This window comes from Tiliqua scincoides, chromosome 3 (assembly GCF_035046505.1).
Source record: "Tiliqua scincoides isolate rTilSci1 chromosome 3, rTilSci1.hap2, whole genome shotgun sequence".
Classification (NCBI taxonomy): domain Eukaryota; kingdom Metazoa; phylum Chordata; class Lepidosauria; order Squamata; family Scincidae; genus Tiliqua; species Tiliqua scincoides.
This window is the reverse complement of record NC_089823.1, coordinates 22,672,446-22,694,461: the sequence shown is the minus strand read 5'-3', so window position 1 is coordinate 22,694,461 and position 22,016 is coordinate 22,672,446. Positions and strand designations below refer to the sequence as shown.

At 45.8% G+C, this 22,016-nt stretch overlaps 1 protein-coding gene across 1 annotated transcript; it reads right to left on the bottom strand.

Moving 5' to 3' along the window:
- Positions 1-1,247: 1,247 nt before the first annotated feature.
- On the bottom strand, positions 1,248-21,174 carry IL17D (interleukin 17D). Its single transcript, XM_066621835.1, has 3 exons — positions 21,100-21,174; positions 17,278-17,573; positions 1,248-2,424 (listed from the first exon to the last, which is right to left on the bottom strand). The coding sequence occupies exons 1-3, from the start codon at positions 21,112-21,114 to the stop codon at positions 2,106-2,108; spliced, it is 630 nt and encodes a 209-aa protein (XP_066477932.1). The 5' UTR covers positions 21,115-21,174; the 3' UTR covers positions 1,248-2,105.
- Between the last annotated feature and the right edge of the window lie 842 nt (positions 21,175-22,016).

The following is a 22,016-nucleotide window of genomic DNA, read 5'->3' as shown; positions in this document are numbered from 1 at the left end:
CTGGATGTCTGACTTGGCAAATGCACGCAGTTAATTTTCTGCCTGGCCCACAGGTGAACACATTTGGTCCCTGTTGCGTAAATGCAACATTTGGCAAAAATGGCTTAAGGAGCTATTTCACAGTAAGCTGTTGCTTGAAATTTAGAAACTTGCAGAGGTAATTTTATCTGAACTAAACTGTAAGGAGGGGCAGCAGCTTTTTCTGCATATTAGAGTGGAACGAGGAAGAAGTCTCCAGCATCCACAGTTTACAGTACTCTTGCTATTAAAGCACTTGGCTCATGCATCCTTCTAATCTGGCAGTTCTCTGCTCTCACCAGTGGAAGCCAAAATACATTCATTCCTCCTTGTTTAAATTGGCTGAGCAGTTTGGTTTCATTTATCTGATCTTTGTTCATCCTTGTTATTCCCCAAGGCTCCTACAACTGGAAAAAAAAATTGATAACAAGATTGTAACCTAAAAGCCAGACTGTGGGTTTTAAAGGATCATAAAATATACTAGTTTTGAGGATTGGGTTCTCTTTCCACAATGGATATGTGAACAAATATATCTTATATTCATGTCAATGCTCACTTGCTAACAGATCAAATTTGTTCTGCATTGTACAGGTGGGGCCTTGGTATCTGTGAGGGACCTGTTCTCAGACTCCCCCCACCATGGATACTGAAAACTATGGATAAGGAAATCCACTGTTTCAACTCCTTTAAACCCCCTGAAAGCAACCAGAGCTGTGCTCCAATCATCTCTGGAGGGCTTTTTGAAGCCCATAGGCTTCAGAATGGCTGTTATGGCCGAAAAAAGCCCTTGGAGGCCTCACAATGCCTTCTAAGGCATAAAAAGTAACTTCTAGCTTCTGGAGGCAAACCAGAAGTAGCATTTTTTGGACTGTAATGGCCATTTTGAAGCCCACAGAGGCCACAGGCAGATGTGCCTAGCCTCTGCGGGCTTCAGAAAGCCCTCCAAAGGCGACCAGAGCACAGCCTTTCAAGGATTTCAGTTGGGCCAAGTCTGGCTCAATGCGGGTCTAGGGGACTTGTGTTAAGACAGCTCAGCTAATAAACAGGCTCCATCTGTACTTATGATTCTGGAGAACTGCACAAATACAGAGGTATTTTGCTGGTGCAAATCAACATCTTGTGCAGCTTACGAATGGGCACATGAAACAATTATATGCCAGGTTATATTCCTTTACTGTATCGTCAAACATATACAGACAAAACATTTACTTTAAAAAAATGATACTGGAGAAGAAAATATTTTTTTTAAAAGATGTAAACCTTTAAGATCAGAAGGACTTGAAGGGTAATATTTTAAAGGCACAGTCTGTCCCACACCTTATGTAGTAAGGATATGGAACAAGTGTCCTAGGCTTTTTTGTGAGCCTAGGGGCGCACACAGATCCTCTCCTGTGATTTCTTCATGAATTGCTTAGAAGTCAAGAAAGGCTGCTTATGGTCTTTGGAGCAGGCAGTAGCAGCATGGGTCTGTTCCAAAGCTCAGTGTGATAGAGAATCTCCCACAAGCCCCCTGAACATGCCAGAGGACTTGAAGTCAGGGTCAATGAGGACCAAAAATGGCTTTGCTACTGAATGAAGCCCAAAGGTATGAATTGTGGAGTTTGACTGAAGTATATGCTCATATTTCCTGGGCCAGTTCCACTTGTACAGAACTATTCTCCAGGCATGATTTCTTAATTCATTATTTTGATTCCTTCACATGGTTGGGAAATACCTTATCACCCCTACCACCCCAACAGTTTTGTCTTCAACATTTGTATTGACAATTTCAAAATACACTTTTTCTGTAGGCCAGTTCACACATGAAATATCACTTGAGTTTTCAACACATATACTTGCAGCTGAGTATATAATTGGATTCCACTGAAAAGCATTTATGTTTTGAGTTGGTTGAGTTATGTTTCTGTTTATTGGTGATTGTTCTTCATGGTACATTCACACATGCAGGTTACCACCGGATGCTGCAGAAGTCAACAACTGACACAGATGCCTGTGGGATGGGCCTTATAATTCTCTGAATCAGGGAACTGTGGAGGCTACAGGGCCATGCAATGCAAACTTCATTTCTTTGAATTTCTTTGACTTCTTCATTCTGTTGCTGGCTTGTCATTATGATTTGTCAGCAATTTCACAGCTTGCTTGTCTATGCTGGAGTTGCCCCCCTCTGCTTCTTTGTCACGATCTGGTACACAGGTGCAGCCCACAGGAATGGTGACATAATCCTCAGTATAAACATAGCGGCCTCCAGTACAGGATGTGGTCCGGCGCAAGATGACAGTTGGCATAAACACCGGAGTACTCCGAAAGTGGAAATTCTCCTCGCCATAAACTCCAGTAAGGCAGCCCTTGCACAGGCAGTAGGCTTCAGGAATGTACTTTGGATATCGTGTTGGATCATAGGAAATTCTGTGCCAAAGGAAAAGAATGCAGATTCAGTGGGTGCGCTCTGTCCCACACCGATCCCCTTCCCAACTTATTTTAATCCAGCTGGAAGAAATTATAGTGAAATGTTGACAGTTGCATTATATAATGCTTTTGTTACTGAGCCAGGAAAAAACACACACACACACACACATACAACTCTCAGCGTCAAGCTGCTTATTTGAAAATGGGAAAGGAAAATCATTGGACAGCTCCTTAAACAGATCAGCATCTGAAATAACCACAGATTCAAGTCCCTTCTTTGCCAAATGGATATCTCTGCTGCAGTCTTCGCACCTGAGGCACATCAAGCATATGCTTGAACATTGTCTAAAGTTTGGTTTATCATTGGCCTGTCTACGGCAGCAGCACCTGCACTGTCAGCTGCTCTCCAGAGTTTGACGGGAGATCTCTTATGTTTAATCAGGGTACAAACCCCTTTTCTGGATTCTCAGGGCCAGGCAGGCATTATTTTGTACACACACGGATTAATCCAGTCTTCAGGCTTTCTGGGCCAGCTGGCTGGACACTGCTCTCTCTCGTGCACTCTCTCTCACGCACACACCCCACCCCACCCTAGAACTAGCTCTGGGGGCTCTGATGTGGATCAGGACCAGGGTACAGAAAAGGGAACCCCTCCCCCAGTTTTCAGCTGAAAATCACCTCCAGCCATGCTATTTGATGCAAATAGTTTCTGGGGCAAATACAGCTGGGGGGATAATTTCAGCAGGAGAACAGCACAGACGAAACGGGTTAATGCATCTGGACTCGATTTTGCACCCCATGGCTGCTTTTGGTTAGAATTATAAAGATATGGGGAACCATCACTAAAGGGGTTCACCCATTTATTTAAAGTAAAGAAATTTCAGTGGGTAAAGAAATATTTTCTTTTGTCTCTTCTAACTCTCCCTTCAATTTTAGTGGATGTCCCCTGGTTTTGGTATTGTGTGAAAGGGGAAAAAAAACTTCCCTCTATCCACTCTATTAAGACACATTCAGAAACTCAAATTTTTCTGAGCTCAGCTCTGGATCAAATCCACCTGGCCCAGAACCAAGACTAGATTAGCGAGACACGTATTGAACGTGTCTTCTGCTTTGAGCCAGCCTGGGGCCCCATGGTGGGTGTTGCAATGTATAGTATTTGGCAAGGTTTTCTGCTCTGTAGTTTTCTGCTTTTGTAGCGCAGCTCCTTGCAACTTGTGATGTGCACTGCAAAGATTAATCTACGCGGAGGTGGATGGACAGTCCAATCTGTTAGGCAGAAGATGTGTTACAGTTGATGGCCTCTCAGTTCCTTAGCAAGCAAAAGAAACAGGGCAAAGGAAAGAGAACAGAAGGACACACTTGACCCACACAAGTCCCATGGTATAATCTGAGGGCATATGATGCAGCCACCTTGCTAAACCTAAGGAGATTTAGGTCTAGTCAGCATCCGGATAGGCAACTGCCTGAGAAAACCATTTGCTCTATGATTGAAAGAAGGTAGAATATACAAATAAATTAAAAGGGCAACAGACAACATTCAGACAGGTTTCTGTCTCTGAATAATTGTATACTGGAGGGGCCTCTAAAACCACAGCACATAGCACACCGAGAAAATCAACTTGGGCACAACATGGTGGTGGCGAAGCCTTACTGTTCTGCCCCACCACTTCACACCCAATATGTGCTGAAATTGGCACTGGGCAGCCGCTTCCACTACCAATCACCCCAGAAGGCTCTGTGCCCCAGTTTCCCAGGGGAAGCAGCTGCCTGACACAAGTTTCTGCGCAGAATGGACATGAAGACTGGAGGCAGTGGAGAGGAATGGTAAGGCTTCACCACACCCAAGATGATTTTCTCAGTGCACTGGATCTAGCCTGTGGGCTGTAGTTTAGAGCAGGGACATGTGGTGGGTGGGGAGGAGGGTGAGGCAAGTGAGACAGTGTCTCCTCACCAAAGTCCTTTGAAAAGCCCATCGTTGTCTGAGGTGCCCAAGCACCCACAACCCACACACTCTGCACCCACCGCACGTTTCTGGTTTGGAGGCCCCTGGTGTACAGAGATGGGGGACATTTCCTCTTCCTTAAAACTCTGCATCTCCAATGACAAACACATCTAGTATTACATTAATCCTGTAAACCTGTTGAAATTTCAGGTGAAGATGGGTTTGACTCTGTGATAAGGCCTCCACTACAGCATTAGGGTGTAGCTTTAAGAAACTGAGGTAGACCTCAGCCCTCTTCGTTCCCTTCATTTCTCATTCTCTCAGGACAAGAACCTGGCACCTCTAACAAGGAACTTGAAGCTGACTTAGAAAGCAAAGGAAGGAAAAGGGATCAGAGGAAAATATTATCTTAGCAGAAACATTCTGAACTAACAGAAGTGAAATCAGAGGCAGGACTGAAGGCTGCCTCCATCTGAAAAGCAAGGAAGCTGCATATTTCACCACACCCTCTTGCACATCTATGTGCAAGCACATCCAGCCAGCAGCTGAGATGCTGGGAATAGCACAGGTATGCACCTTTTGCTTGTTAGAGCAGTGCAAGCTCCTTGTCTGCTCAAAACTGCCCTTCTTAGCAGCTTTTGTCCATGAGAGACAACATTACAGGTTGCTATATCTACGTCAGGGAGAGAAGCAGCTTGGAGGAGAGCAATTTTGAGAAGCAATTTGGAACGAAAGGGTTACACTGGTCCCCATTCAGCCCTGCTAGTCTTATGCTTGATCTGCAACCCCCCAGGACTGATAAAAGAGAGCCCTTGCATGGGAAAAGAATAATAGAACTGCACAGCATATGTAGCTCTGCCTTCAGTCCTAAGAGGAGATGCTTGCCAATTTACAGGTATCTTTCTATGAAAGTTGGGAAGGCAAAGACAGGTTTAAATAAGATAAAGTTGTGAACCATCTTTCCTTTGGTGAAACTGTTGCTGCTTGAAAGCTCACAGATAAAACCAGAATGGGAGAAATTAGGTGTAACTAAGAGCCAAGCTCTTAGAACAAGGCTTCCCTGCATGGATGGCTGCTCTGTTAAGTGGCTGAAAGCTCACCTCTGTCCTCAAATGGAGCTCAGAACCACACCCAGGTTTCTGCAGTTCATGTGTAAATATGAAACAGAAGGTTCCTTTAATGAAAACGCTCCCACTTTGCACAATCAAGCTTCAATTTCAAGGCATGGGACTGTCCCTCTTTAAAAACCAACAATGGAGAACTTTGGGTATTCAGCCTACCGACACAGTTCTGATCATCATGGGTTACTATTCTGCCTCTTGTATGCCCAGGTTCTGGAGTTTATAATATATTGAATAATAACATTGACTGGTTTGACAGCATTACACAAAAGTTAAAAAGCAACAGCCCAACCCACTGGTCTGCAATCTAACACACAGCAGGCAGACAGCCAAACAGGAAAGGGACTCAAGAAACAAAGGAAGGGGAAAGGTTTTCCCTTCTCACTTAAACAAGGTTGGCACCTTCTCTTGCTGGCATTTAACAGCTGCCTGACAGACAGAAACTCAGTGGGGTGGCCAGTGAGAAGCAGGACTGCTCTGTGGTCATGCCCCAATTGTGAAACCCTGGAGATCGGCCTAGCACATTCCTTGTTATTTTTCAATGCCAGATGAAAGCCCAATACAGGCTTTTCTAATTAGGAATGCAGGACAAGAGTGTCAGCAAGTCTTGACCCTGAAGCACACAACCCCCCACCCCCCGCATTCAGTGTTAGCCACTGCAAATAAACACTGAATGTGATGGGAGGGAACAGGGATAGAGGAGCATGTTGGTACAAGCAGCTTGCACCAATTCTCCCCGTCCCCTCTGACCACACATTCCTTAAGCATGTGGACAGGGCTGGCCCATCCATGAACTGACTCAGGCAGTCACGTTCAGCAGCCAATTGGTGGGGGCGCCCACCTCAGTCCAGCCACTTGCCTCCATTGATTCTTCTTCTCCTCCACCCCATTCCCCAGATTGGATAAGGAAGAGGTGGGTGCAGTGGAAGAGAAAGTGTGCGGGGGGGGGGGAGGAATGGTAGACTGGAGCATCTCTGATGGTCTTGCCCACCACTCTGTTCTCCTACACATTTTCTTTTCTGCTGCAACCCCCTCTTCCTCATCTAATCCAGAGAGCAGGAGAAGCAGGGGCTGGTACATCACAAGGTGTGGGGAGCAGTATTTGGAACATAACTGCATAAGTCAGGAGTCTGGGGCCAGCTTGTCTGGGGGTCTATCCCCATCCCATCACCTGGTCCCTTTTCTCCTTGGACTTATGCCAGCAATAGAGCTGACGCAGGTCCAAGGAGATTTATAGGACATTGGGGGCTTACCCAGAAGTAAGGGAAAAAAAGTCCCTATAGTCCCTCTAGAGTAAGGGAATAAAAGTCCCTACAGTTCAGGTGCTGTTCTAGGTTTTTGGTAATTCAGATGTTGTTTAATTTGAACCATACAGTATATGGCTTGGATTCTGTTTGGACTGTAGAATTGGTTTTCTGATGACCACATTCTTGAATCAGCTTTCTCTCTGTGTTTGTCTTTCTATCCTGCCTGCAGTTTTGGTTTTTGCATTCAAATCTTATGATGTTTTATTATTTTGTATTTTTACTCTTAAGGATGTTGACTTGTAGCAACACTTTATTGCTTGGGGTGTTTGTTTACAGAAAGGTGGCAGCTGAAGAATAATAAAGCAGGCAAAGAATTGAGGCTGGACTGTAGTTCATATGGTGCTCATCCCAGTATTGGTATTTTTAAACTGAAAAAGTCCTCCTTTGGCTTTCACCACCAAAGCATAACTTGGCTGGCAGGCAGACTCATTTTGGGGCCCAGAGCAAATGCAAATGTTGCCATTCAAAAAGTAGGTGCTAGCTCAATCTAGAAATTAATCACTAGACAAAATATAGACAATGTGCAAAATCTGCAGCTCTAGGCTCATTTACATGGATGTTCATATTTTTGGCCCCAATTCAGCTAAGATTAATCAAACTAAGGGCTAATTTTATAGGCTAAAGGCTAATCAAGAAGCAATTGATTTTCTTAATTTCCCTGCCCCAAACATGAAAAGCATAAATGGAAGGCTGGTGTTTGAGTGGAGGAATAGTGAGGAGTGGGGGAAGAGACTGCTCAACCTTTTTGCTGCCAGTTTTTTGTCTGGAAATTATATAGGGGCTCCTGCCTCTCTTTCATCATGAGTACAAAAGGAGTCAAGGGACTGATTTTGAACTGATAAATGGTTGGAAGAGAACGAGTTAAGCAGTGTGTGCACACACAGGCTGGTTTTCAACTCAAGATTCCAACCGTTTACTGGTGCTTTTTCTTTAAACAGAGAGAGAGAGGTAGGAGCAAGGAGCATCACACAACTACATGAAACTTGTAGTTTAGAGGTCAGACCCATGGAAAGCAATGCAACTAATTTGTTTCTGTTACGTTTGACTCTCAAACTTCACCCAAATGTACAGTTGAACTCCTGTATCTGTGGGGAATATGTTTCTGCTGCTGCTATGAAAACCACATACAATGGGCCCTCTGTATCTGTGGATTCAGGACCTGCAGGTTTCATTATCCACCAGTCCCCAAACCCATGGATTGGACTCACATGGACCCTCTGGAGCAGTGGTTCTCAAACTGTGGGTCGGGACCCACTTGGTGGGTTGCAATCTGATTTCTGGTGGGTCACGAGAAGCTGGCGGCAGCCATCTTGGAAGATGGCAAAAGACCTAGGCAGTGCCATTTTGGAAGTGGGCAAAGCCTGGGCGTCACCATTTTAAGCTTCCCGGCATTGAGACATAACTGAGAGCGGCTTGCACATGTGCAAAGAAAGCAGCGTGCCGCTTTCCCCCAGAAAGCGTGCTGCTGCCTTCCAGCTGGACCTCCCTCTGCACTTGCAGGCTTTCCTCAGGGGGGCCAATCGCGGAGTGCAGGCTTGGATTGCAGGCAAGGAAGGACCAGGAGAGACGTGGACGAGCAAGCCAGGTTTCTCCCCACCAACGTTTGTCAGCTTGGCTGCCTTGACGGGATGGGCTACCTTGGGGTTGCAAGACAGAGCAGCTCCCCCCCCCCCACAGCTGGACTGGGCTGGAGTGTAGGCGGAGACCTGAACACAGGGCTGGGTGAGTAGAGGCAGACCCACGTGATCTCCCTCTTGTGAACTTGCCTTGAAAGCAGCATCACCACCCCCACCACCCCACTGCCGTTCTCGTCCTCTGCACCACGACCTCTCTCCCTCTCTGAAATCACCTGGAAGCCGTGATCCTTTCCTGCCCTGACTAGCACGTCCTCTCTTTATAACTTTGCTGGGGTGAGGGGGGATCCCTGGTTGCCTGGCTGCCAAGAGAGCAGCCAGGAGGGGGGGGGAGGAGGGAAGGCAAGCCTGGCATGTGAGGGGGAACAGAGAGTGCTGCTCCCCCAGCCACTTCTCTGATGTGCACCCTCCCCCTCTTCTTACTTCTCTCTTCGGCTGCAATTCTGTCTTCTCTTACCTGGGAGTAAGCCCCATTGCCAATAATGGGAGTCAATTCTGAGTAGACATGCTTAGGCTTGGAGGAGATGAGGGGAAGCGTCCCTGCTTATCTTCCTTCTGAGGAGGATACTGCTTCTTTATTTCCTTTATTTACAAAAACTCAAGCTACTTCTTGTCTTGAGGTGCATGAGGAGGGTGCACTTGTTTCTGGCTAGTGCTGAGCACAGTATCAATAGTCACATCAATGTTTGTTAGTTTCAAGCGCAATACAAGAAGTAGCTTGAGATTTTGTAAATAAAGACAAATAAAAACAGTAGTAAATAAATACACAAATATTTTGTTCCAGATGTTGTTTTATTTTTTGCCTGATAGCAATGGTAGCGAGGGCAGGGAGAATTGGAAGAAGCTTCTGAGCTGGAATACTATCTCTTGTCATTTACAGTTTGAGTTTCTAGGCAAGAACTTCCTGCTTGATGACATCACTTCCGGCTCTGCCATCACAGTGATGTCACTTCCTGTTTGATGATGTCATTTCTGGCTATGACATCACTTCCAGGTTGCTGACATCACTTCCAGTGGGCCCCAGACAGATTGTCTTTCTCAGAAGTGGGTCCCGGGCTAAAAAGGGTGAGAACCACTGCTCTGGAGGCAACAGAAGCTGCACTCCTGCCTCCTCTGGAAAATTACAGGGCCCCCGAAACCTGCAGATTTCATTGTCTGTGGGTTTCCTTATCCACAGAGTTTCCTGTATAGCTGCAAATTGCGAACTTAAATATGTTGCTCCATGCAAGGCATTCTGAGGCACTAAGCAGCGCAATCAGAGGGCAGGCTTCAAAGTTTTAGCCGTCACTGGTTTGGAAGGCAAGTGGTTACTAGCAGGTGCAAACAGGAAGTCATTTGGAGGGCTGCAAATGCTATCCCTTCATGCAGTAGTGATGGCAGAAGCAAGTGAAGCGGGAAGCAGGCAGCACAGGAGACAGTGACAGGAGACGGGAAAAACGCAGATGAGTCATGAGTGAGAAGGCAGGCAATTTGTGAACCATGGATGATTGAAACCATGGAAACTGAGTCCACGGATGCAGGGGGAGCTGTTTATGCTGCTTGTAAGCCACTCTGGAGGCTAATGCCAAAAAGTGGCATAGAAATATAAAAAAAAATTCAGAAGGTAAGGTGGGGTATAAATCATCTGACTAAAGTACTTTGCCTGGATCTTGCCCAAACTCAGCTACTTTGTACTGATACTCTCTCAGTAATGAGAACCGACTTCCTTTTCGATTTCTAAATGCATCCACTGACCCACAGATGCAAGCAGCATCTGAGTCCCAAGAGACTCTCCAGTTGCAGTTCTATGCTATTAACAATATTATGCCTGATTCATACCATCAATGTTTTGTTGCGCAGAGTGTTAGAAATGAATTAATAGTGATTCAAGATGATTGCAGTCTGTAAAGGCTTCCTACACCTTGGACATGATTCAGGATGTCTGGAATTACTAGCCAAAAAAAAACTTATTCTCAAAGAAGAAACCAAAAACAGCAGCAGTTAGTGCAATCTGGGATGGGGGCTGCAAAAAAAAATGGCAGCGTTAACAGTCAGCGAGTTTAACATTGCAAAATGCTTGTCAGTTTCCCTTGAGAGAAACTAAAAAGAAAAGGTCTTTCGTGGTCTCTCCTAAATCTGTTAACACGTTTGAAAATCTTCAGTAATGCTGAAAGCCTATACTGTGTTAGGTCTTGCAAAGCAAAGATGAATTCCTAAAAGGAACTTTTTTTAACAGTTTCAATAATTTGAAATATAGAATGAATCTTCCCACAAGTCAGTGACCTAATGCATTTGTTTTGCCCTTTCCTGTGGCATACTGCACTGTGCTTAAGCAAGTCAGTGACTCACTCACTCAAGGCATCTAGATTAGTTTACAGTGCAAGACTATGTGTATTTATTCTATGTGCATTTATTCAGTAGTCACAATATGTTCAATGGAACTTAATCTCAAGTAAGTGTGTATAGGATTGGTCACTACCCACTCTGCCAAAGATCTCCAGCAGCTCATGGATCGTTTTAGCAAGGCCTGCCAAGATTTTGGACTGACGATCAGCCTGAAGAAAACACAGGTCATGGTTCAGGATGTGGACTCACCTCCCTGCATTACAATCTCTGCGCATGAACTGGAGGTTGTCCATGACTTTGTGTACCTTGGCTCAACGATCTCCGACACTCTTTCTCTCGATACCGAGCTAAACAAACGCATCGGTAAAGCAGCTACCACGTTTTCCAGACTCACAAAGAGAGTCTGGTCCAACAAGAAGCTGACGGAACATACCAAGATCCAGGTCTACAGAGCTTGCGTCCCGAGTACACTTCTGTACTGCAGCGAGTCATGGACTCTTCGCTCACAACAGGAGAGGAAACTGAACGCTTTCCACATGCGCTGCCTCCGACACATTCTCGGCATCACCTGGCAGGACAAAGTTCCAAACAACACAGTCCTGGAACGTGGTGGAATCCCTAGCATGTATGCACTGCTGAAACAGAGATGCCTGCGTTGGCTCGGTCATGTTGTGAGAATGGATGATGGCCGGATCCCAAAGGATCTCCTCTATGGAGAACTCGTGCAAGGAAAGCGCCCTACAGGTAGACCACAGCTACGATACAAAGACATCTGTAAGAGGGATCTGAAGGCCTTAGGAGTGGACCTCAACAAGTGGGAAACCCTGGCCTCTGAGCGGCCCGCTTGGAGGCAGGCTGTGCAGCATGGCCTTTCCCAATTTGAAGAGATACTTGGCCAACAGTCTGAGGCTAAGAGGCAAAGAAGGAAGGCCCATAGCCAGGGAGACAGACCAGGGACAGACTGCACTTGCTCCTGGTGTGGAAGGATTGTCACTCCCGAATTGGCCTTTTCAGTCACGCTAGACGCTGTTCCAGAACCACCTTTCAGAGCGCGATACCATAGTCTTTCAAGACTGAAGGTTGCCAACATTTGCCTTACATCATTGGTTCCCAACCTACGGTCCGTGGACCACAGGCGGTCCATGAAACCCTGAGAAGTGATCCACGAGGTCTCTGGGAAAGAAAACCACTTTTGATAACTTTCAGTGTCTCACCGAGTGAGCTCTCCCCCCACGGATCAGCAGACAGATTGAAGAACGGACTGCCTGAAGCCGGCACTGAAGTATCGGCTGCAGCTGTGGATGGTCCATTCTCTGCCCTCTCAGGCAGTCCGTGGGGGAGTGCGTGCTTTGGGAGCACTTACCCATGGACCACAAGAGAGGTGGAGAACAGACTGCCCGCAGCTGCATCTGGCAACGAAAGCAGCAACCAACAAATCTTCTCTAAAAACAATAATCTAATAAATCTCCAATAGATCTTCTCTAATTATCACAAACTGAAATGTATTTTTTGTGTGCAGAGGGTTTGGGGGTTGCATGTGGTCCATGACAATTTCAATTTTTGCCTCAGTGGTCTGTGGGCTCCTGAAGGTTGGGAGCCACTGCCATACATGAACTACTAGCACTTGTCCCCTCTCCACAAGCAGATACTTACCTAGCAAACTACTGCTTCTGGGTAAGCATGTTTAGGCTTGACCTGAAAAGCCAGGTGACAGGTACTTTACAGGCAGCACAAATGCAAGTGCATGCTTCAGTTTGAGGAAGGGGAATTGCCATCACAAAGGATGAAAGGATTACAGGGCCAGATCTCTTTTGCGCAAATATACAGGGTGTCCACAAAAACACTCGCTGATTTCAAACAGGTAGAACAGGGAAATCAGGGAGTGTTTTTGTGGACACCCTGTATTGTGTGTGTTTATTATATTTATTATTTTATTTGATATCCTACCTCATTAAAAAGAAAGCTCTGAAGCAGCTGACATCTCGTAACAGCAAAAAGTAATAAAACAACGACCAACAAGGAACTAAAACAATGAAAAACAAAATTAGAAACAGCACAGCAATGTATAACATGATCCAGCAAAAACTCTAAAACTCCAGAAGCAGTGGGAAGTAAAATAAAGACAACTATGAACTGAAATACTGGGGCACAGAAATGTGATTTGCCCTTGCAATGTCCCAGAGTGTACACTGGGACACTGACCTCATGGCACGCATGTGTTGCTCCAGACAGTCATTTCAGCATGAAAGTGCTTCAGGAAGAAGGCTAAACTGGAAGCTCTCTGATGTCCTAGTAGAGGAACAAAGCCACAAATGACAGTTTAGCCTTCTTCCTGAAGTGCTAGCTTTCCACTTGCAGGCAGCATTTGACTTGCCTGTGAAAGGACTGTAGCTAGAACTGCCAACTCTGACTGATGATATTCCTGGAGATATTTTTCCCCCTACATAAGATAAAGTCAAGGAGGCCCAGTTGCCCAGGATCGCTTTTGGTAATGGTTACCAGATACAAAGTGGAACAGAGTGCCTATACCTTTCACCCGTGGTTCTCAAACTGGGGCCTGAGGACCCCAGCCTCTGCCCCCTTAAGGGGCAGGGGAAGGGAGGGCAGCAATGCGATCCCCAGGATCACACCACTGCGGGGGTGGGTTTTTTTTTAACCTCTTCCTGCTGCTGGGGGGTGCAGGGAGCCCCATGGAGCCCTCTGCAAGGCTCCCCATGGTTTGTAGAAAGTAAAAATAGCTATCATGATCCACTTCCAGTTTTATGATCTGGAAGTGCTATTTTCACTTTCTAAAAGCCGTGGGGAGCCCTACTGAGGGCTCTGCAGGTCTCCCCGCACTTTGCAGACCCCAGCAGCAGGTAAGTTAGGTTAAAAAAAGATCCCCTGCTCCCACAGAGACATGAACTTGGGGATTACATTGCTGCCTTTTTTCGCCCCTGTACAAACTTATCTTGGGAGTTTTACTCTCAAGAAATTTGAGAACTCCTGCCTTAACCATTGTATAGAAGAGGGAATTTTGGCAGATACAGTTTTTTAAACCCTTCCATGTTCAGCTGCACCCTCTTCTATACAATAGTTAAAGGTATAGTCACTGTGCCTCCCCCTTTGTACAGGTCTAGCCTATTTATACAGGATTTTTTATACACAGATTTGACTCAACACGAATGGCCCCTGGAAATGAGAAGGAATGTGCTGATCCCTGGAGAAGGGGAAAATGCATCCCTTTAAAATCAGTTTAAAAAACTGAACAGTCCTTTAACAATAGCCTTCTTAATGAGAGAGAGAGAGGGTAGTTGGCTGACAATCCATCAATCCTCCTTTCCCCAGGCGACCCCCCTTCCCCCTGAGCACAGGAAAGTAAGGTGATCACTTTGCATTGGTGAAGGGAGGGGCTGAGTGAAGCACCTTTCTAAGCTCTTGGAGGAGGACTGATTGATGGATTGTCTTCTTAATGACTCTTATCTTACATCACAAAGATCAGCAAGGCTGTTTTTAAATCACCAGAGCAAAGAAACTTTGTTTTTTAAATTGATTTGCTATAGTGCATTTTTTTGCGAATAATGAGGCTCAACCTGTATCTGATAACCATACTTTTGGTGAAAGTGCTGAAGGACTTTCAGCAGTCACCTGAAGACTGATGCTGATTCCTCGAGATTCCAGATCAATCTTGAAGACTTAGCAAACCTACCATCTACTTGGTCAGTAGACCAAGAAGTGTATTGAATTGAAGTGTATTAATGAAGGGTATCCAATTATATATTCACAGAGGTACTTGCTGCTGCTGCTGCTGGGTGAAAAGTCCAAAGGTTTATATCAGACCTGGCCTGAGTGATTATCCTACATGTGCTTTTCAACAGATGCTTTGAATCTCTCTTCTGAAATACCCCAGTTGCCTGAGCTAGGAATGCAGTCACATGGACAGAAAGACTGTAAACAAGAAGTGATAAATGAGAGTGTATCTAACCGGGGTTAGGTGTCCAGGGAGGAACTGCAGGGGAAGTGTTTGAGTCTGGATTTATTTACCAGCGTCATTATTAATAATCTGGAATCTAAACAGGTCAAGTTAATGACATCTGGAGATGATATCATAGAGGAAGCTGGCAAACAAGTCAAGGAAGAGACAAAAAGAAGTCCAGAGGGGCCCATGTGGAAGGGAAACTGTGAAGAAGGAGTCAGAGGTAACTCTCAGCACAATCATACACGTTGATTCTGAAGTATGACTCACTATATTCAATGGGATGTACTCCAGGGAAGCGTGAATAGGATTGCAGGCTTGTTTAACCTTAAGTAAAAGGTGAAAACCAAGATGATGGAGTCTGTGAGAAAATGGATACTTTGGAAAGGGCTTATTGCAGACAGGGTTTTGTTTGTCACAGTGGTTCTCCAAAATAACATAACTGTGGAATGTGCTAGGACTATGGTCCAGAATGCATTGCAAACCTGCAGTTCAGTTTGGTCAACCAACACTTCCAACTGATTATTCAAAATGCCCTTGAAGAGTTCTCACTGGCTGTGGATCAATGGTCAGTAGCTTTGAGAGAGTGTGTCTGGCAATTTGTCACAGAGACGGAAGGGCAAAATTTTAAAAGGGAGAGGCAACAGAGACAGTGAGAGAAATTGTGTTTGGTTGTGGTTCTTGCTGGGATTCAAGAGACAGTGTTGCCAGGATGAAGAGGTAAGAGAGGATGCCACACATAAACGCAACTGGACTGTGGGGTAGTATGTTTCATGGCAAAAAGCACAAGCTTTCTCAAATGTGGGCAGGGGCAGGCGACAAGATGGTATCTTAATTAGCATCTAAGGTGCCAGTTTGTTTAAAGGAAGACCTACTTAAACATATACACGCACACAAACCAGGGAATGGAAGCACTTGAGCTCTACTGCTAGCTAGCACTTTGGACCCCACACTTCTTTCACCAAATAAAACATGGTTAAAATATCACTGATTTAAAATAGCTGCATCCTGATCTCACAACACTGATTCCCTGATTTTGTAGGCTCTGCCTTGACAAATTGGGAAAGGAGGATTCCTTCTGCTGGTCACAGGATGCGGCCAACATGTCGTTGCTTGAGACCCTGCAGAACAACCTTCAGTAAAGGCGGAATAAAGAAAGATGAACAAAAGAGCTGGTGTAGTTTGAGATATTTCATCATATGTGGAAGTTCTGTAGAGAGGTTTAGCATCTGACTTTTTTCTCACTTGTAAACTTCTTTTCCAAACATATTTATTTTTAAAAGACCATATTGAGAAAACAGCTGTTTTTATCTCAGAGCTGTTTTCTCAAGGCTAAACTAGGCAGAAGAAACACCACAGAACAAATTTTTTTAGTGGCGATGAAAAAGGCAATATTTGCACTTCCCATTCGATACCACAAATGCTGCTGCTCATGCACAATATTATCCCAAGAACTGATCTTTTTAAAATTAGAAAGTATCTCAGCTGAGAGACTTTTGCTTTGCAGTCTTGGTGGTTGGCAACCTTCAGTCTCGAAAGACTATAGCCTATAGCACCCGGTAGTCCCAAGCGGTCTCCCATCTAAGTACTAACCAGGCCTGACCCTGCTTAGCTTCCAAGATCAGACAAGATCAGGCATGTGCAGAGCAACAGTTGCTATCTTTGCAGTCTTGCCTCCTGTGGATACATGTATGCACTTTTAAAATAGCACCTTCCCAAATGTAAAGGTTGGGCTAAAAATAAGACCACCTTGTAAAAAAAATTGCTGGAGGAGCGTCTGCTGCCCCACTCTGTCACTACCTTTTACCTCTAACAATATCACTCAACTACCAGCATCATGTTGTTCTCTTCAAGTACTGTCAGGCTAGTAACTATGAAATTCGGTGAGAGAACCTAAGTCAGCTACAAATGCAGCTCTCACAGTGCTGCCTTAATTAATGCAGAACAGCACTATACAACCTGTATGTACAGTTCATTTTCCCCTTCTAGCCTATAGCTCTCAGTTCAGTGTTTCCCAACCTGGGGGTCATAACCCCCCAGGGCAGGCATCTGTAGTTTTGTTTGGAACACTACCCCTTTAGGGAGGGTACCAAACTGACTGGGGACCAGTAGGTGCTGTTAGTACGGCACTTCCGAGTTCTCATCATTGCAGAACGCATGTAATTAAAAAGTTTTTGGTGGCTAGAAAAACCCAGAAGTGCTGTAGTAACGGCATCTACGGGTCCTCTCTTGGGTCACTACTCTCCTTAAGGGGGTAACACTCAACCAAAGGTTGGGAACCATTGCAGATGGAGATAAAGTGCCCAATCCTATGTGTGTCTGCTCAGAAGTAAGTCTCATTACAGGCAGTGGGGCCTACTCCCAGGTAAAGGTGGATATGATTGCAACCAAAGAACACTAAACACACCCTCCATTTTGCGGGGGGGGGGGCACATCATGGAGGCTGTCGATGTAGGCTTCTCAGTCTTTCTTCTAGCCTTATTGAAACTGACATCAGGGAGGAGAGATAAAACAATCAAACATCCTTCTTGAGTGCATTAAAGACCAAAAAATGAACTGAGCAAGTTACCTGTAAGACCAAGGGGAGACACTGTTGAGATTGATGGGGAGTCGGTACTTTTTGTCCATAGCTGATCTGCCCCCTGCTGGACAACTGACGTTGTGATCCTTTTCTAGTGGTTCCAGCTGCAGAGTATGGTGGAAGGCACTGAGCATGCCAGCTGTCAGTCTTCCATACAGCTGTTCCAGAAGCTCCTCAGGTCTGTCGGCACAGGTTCGAGCCCGCACAGGACGCTTGCTCACCTTGAAAGCCTCTAACCCAGAGAATGGCAGCCCACACAAGATAAGCCCTGCAAGCACCCATACCTATGAACAAGGGAGAAAAGGCAGAAAAGCTGCTTCTGTGTATGCGTTTCTTACACTCCAACAGTTCAAAAAGAATAAAAGGTACTCTTGTTTTAGTTCACATGCTTTCACATAAATTTAATGAGCAAGTTTTAAAAGTAGCTTACTGTTACCAAGCCTTATGCCTGCTAAATAATTCTTCAATAACTTTAAAAGCCATTTTTTTGGCCAGATAGAGAGCATTTTTTACACTTAAGAGTTCAGATACTTGCAAAAACTCACATACAAAACATTTGCTTATGCCTGTCGTTTTTATTCTACTTTTCCTCTATCCATGAAATTCAAAATAACATACATGTTTTCCCAGGTGGTCACCCATTTAAACACTAACCCTCAGGAAGGCGATTATTTTACGTGCCTTCACATCATCTTTTCATTACATACTTTTCCAACTTATTTATACCCCACTTTTCCATTTAAAAAAATCCATAAGACGGGTAACAACATAATTTAAAATACTGTACTTCAGTATAAGTAAAAGACAATGAATTATGCTTTGAACTCATAACTCATCAAAGAGGGAAACTGCATGTTTAGTATTAACAGCAGTGATCTCCTGTTACAGGGGGGAAGATTCACAGCCTAATCCTATCCACACTTTCCTGGGAGTAAGCCCCATTGACGCTTATGGGATTTACTTCTGAGTAGACATGCATAGGATTGGGCTGTTAGTCACTTATCCTATGAAGCATACACAGTGTGGAGTAAGTGAATAGAGATGTTTTTCTCCCTCTCTCACCATACTGGAAACAGGGATCATCCAATGAAATTGAACAGAGAAAAGGAGGCATTTCTTTAACTAGCACACTTGGGTGAAAGTCTGTATAGTTTATTATCACAAGATGTGGTTATGATGGCGACGAGCTTGAAAAGGGGATTAGACCAGTACTTCCCAAACTTTTTAACACAGGGACCCACTTTTTAAAACAGCAATCTACTGCAACCCACATAACGTTACTAGACAAAAATAGAGATCTAGAAATAAAAATTTTATTTATTAATATTAATTAATAATAATCGGGGTCATGTGCTCCTAAGGTCGCATAATGCCTTACTTATAGTGTGTGTTTGTGTTGTCATTTTGCCAGCTAGACTCTCCCTAGAAATGGAGTTCAAGGACTGTTGCCCCAAAGCTTTACAGTCATTTCGGGGTACCCAGAAGGCTGCACTGGAGGGCAAGATGTGCAGTTAGGGACTTTCAGACCAGACAAAAGGCGGAAACTGGGTTCACACATCATGACAATTTCTAGAGAAAATGGGGAAAATGTGACATTTTAATTTGGGGGCATGAAGATTACCTCATACCACAGGTTAGTATTCCAGGCATAAGAGCAGTCTCTCCACCTAGACTGCACTCTGCTGCAATTTTCTTCTTCAAATTAGGCAAGAGTGGACTTGTAATTTTTAATATTTTCAGAAACTTTTAGCAACCCACCAAAAATCAGCTCGTGACCCACCCACAGTTTGGGAAACACTAGATTGGACACATTCATGGAGGACAGATAGGGCCCAATCCTAACCAAATTTCCAGCTCTGGTGTAACAATGCAGCCCTGTGGTAAGGAAACAAATGTTCCCATACCTTGAGAAGGCCCCAGGGACTGCCCCTCCACCACAGGACACAGCACACACCCCACTGGCACAACTGCACCAGCATTGGAAAATTGGATAGGATTGGGCCCATAAATGGCTACCAGTCATGATGGTTGTATCAAACTTCCAAATTCAAAGGCAGGACACCAGTTGCTGGGAAACACTTAAGAAGGTCTATTGGTTTCCAGTCTGTAGGCAGGAGAACCCTGGATTTCACAGCTCTTTGGTCTTACCCAGAAGAGCTTTTCTTAACAAGCATCTACTGGAGATGCTCTAGTAGGAGGATTTCCTGCTACATGCAGGGAGGTTGACTAGATGATCTTTTAGGTCATTTCCAACTCTAGGATTCTATGATTAACAGGTAGTCAGAGCTGATTACACCAACCATTTGCTAAGGGAGGGGCACAAGGACCCCCATATGCTCAATCCCAGTTAATTGTGATGGAATTCAACATTTGTTTGGCACAGAGCATAAGGACCCGTCCTTGCCACATCCTGGTCTAAAAACACTCCAAATTTCAAAATTTAGTTCATATTAGAAAGTCAGTTCCCAGCAGGAGTGAAAAAATAACTTGCTGGTTCGATAGGGTGACCAGATTCAAAAGGGATAGAGTGCCTCTACCTTTAACCATTGTACAGAAGAGGGAATTTGGGCAGGTGCAGCTTTTAAAACCCTTCCATGTTGAGCTGCACCTGCTATATTTCCTCTTCTATATAATGGTTAAAGGTAGAGGCACTCTGGATCTGTTCACCATATGGTTAGATAGTCGCAGGTGGTAGCCACTTAAGTTTTAGGATTTGTTAAAAATTTGCAACAATTTGGAGCTGCCATCCTATCCACCCAAGGGGACCTGAAGTCCTGTTTTGCCAGGACACGTCCTCTTTTTTGTCTTGGAAAAGAACTTAAATGTCCCTGATTCCCCTGTGAGCAAGCAGTGCAGAGCCTTCTTGTAATTAAATTATACATAACATAATTTCAAATTTAGAAATAAGCAATATATAGTGCTTAAATTAACCACATGGTATCAATTACATGAGTGTTTTTAGCTTATATTTTGTTTTGTCCTACATTTTTTTACATGTCTGCACTTTGGAGTGCCTTGTCCTCTTTTGTGGGTATGACATCTGGTCACCCTGATAAAATGTGGCATCCTCAGTCAAGTCTCTCTGCTCCTCCCAAGCTCATTAGGTGCAGGGTGACCAGATGTCTCTAGCAGATGCCCTCTTTTTTGGCCCAGCGTCCTGGAAAAGAACTTAACCCTTTTCCCTGTGAGCGAGCAGCACAGAGCCTTCTTGGAATTAACACATTATAAGGGATATAGTTTTAAATTTAATAATGAAGTCGTATAGCATTTAAATTAACCCCATGAAATCCAGATCCTAGTGCAGTGATTTTCAGCCTTTTTCATCTCACAGCACAAGGTCAAGGCGCACCATCAGTTTTTTTTGACACTTGACAAGAGTGGCCCTGCTAACGAATGATCCTCCTGCGGCACACCTGCAGACCACCCAGGGCACACCAGTGTGCCACAGCACAGTGGTTGAAAATGGCTGTACTCTTTAGCTTTTCTTTTGCCCTGCCCTACATTTTTCTTGGGGGTCCCACATTTTAGGGTGCCCGGTCCTCTTTGGCGCTTATGACACCCAGTCACCTTGTTGCACACTTACCTGGGAGTAAGTGCCATTGGCTGGACTGGAACTTACTTCTGAGTAGACGTGCCGAGGCTCTGCGTCTCCAGCACACTCTTGTACCCGAGTTCTCCCGCTCCGCTGCTGCCCTTCCCCTGCCTGCGCCTCGCTCCCTGCACCGCCCGGCAGCGCACCTCCGACGGCTCCCTGCGCTTGCAGCCCCCGCCGCGTCCCCCCAGGGCGACCCCGCGCGCCCCTCTCCTTACCTGGGCCGGCGGCATGGTGGGGACGCGGCGCCCCGGCTGGCGGCTCCGGACTGGCCGCCCCGGCCCTGGGAGCTGCAGGCGGGAGGACTTGGACGCCCGCCCCGCTCCGCTCCGCGCCGGAGTATCTCGGGCGGGGGCAGCCCTGCAGCGCGTGGAAGCGGCAGGCGGGAGCCGCGGAGCCCCCCCTAGAGCCCCCAGCGGGCAGCAAGGAGAAGCTGGACGTGCCCAAGCCAGGCCTGGCCCCAGAACGGGAGGCGCCCAACAGCCCCGTCCCAGGCAGGTCTACTCAGAAGTAAGTCCCATGAGAGTCAGTGGGACTTACTCCCAGGAAAGTGTGGATAGGATTGGGCTGCAAGGCGGGGCAGTGCCAAGACCCCCTGGTGCCCAAGGGCGCCTGCCACCTTGTTGCCACCCTCCCCAGTCCCTGTCCCTCCACGCTCCAACGCCTAAGCCTGCCATTTTCAACCGCTGTGCCACAGCACGTTGGTGTGCCCTGAGTGGTCCACAGGTGTGCCACAGGAATTTGCGGGAAGATCATTAGTAGGGCCAATGGGGGGATGTGAGCCCCCCCCCAGCATGGTGTGCCTTAGCAATTTTAGTGCCTTGTCAGTGTGCCCTGAGATGAAATGGCTAAGCCAGCCCCTGTTCTCCACATGGAGGAGCACTGAATGCAACTGGGCAGATGGAGAAGGGCGCTCCTGATGCAACAGCTGCAGTTGGCTCCAGGGACAGGCCAGCCCTCTGCCACCCCTCCCGTCACATTGGATTTGTGGGCCATATCCCGCCCATCCAGCCTCTCCCTCCAAGCACATCCATCATGGCCGGTCATTCAGTGAGCCTGCTGGAGCCATGTCATTTCACCTGGATGGGTAGGAACTGCCTCCCCCCCCTTCTCCCCTCACTCGTCCAGGGAACAA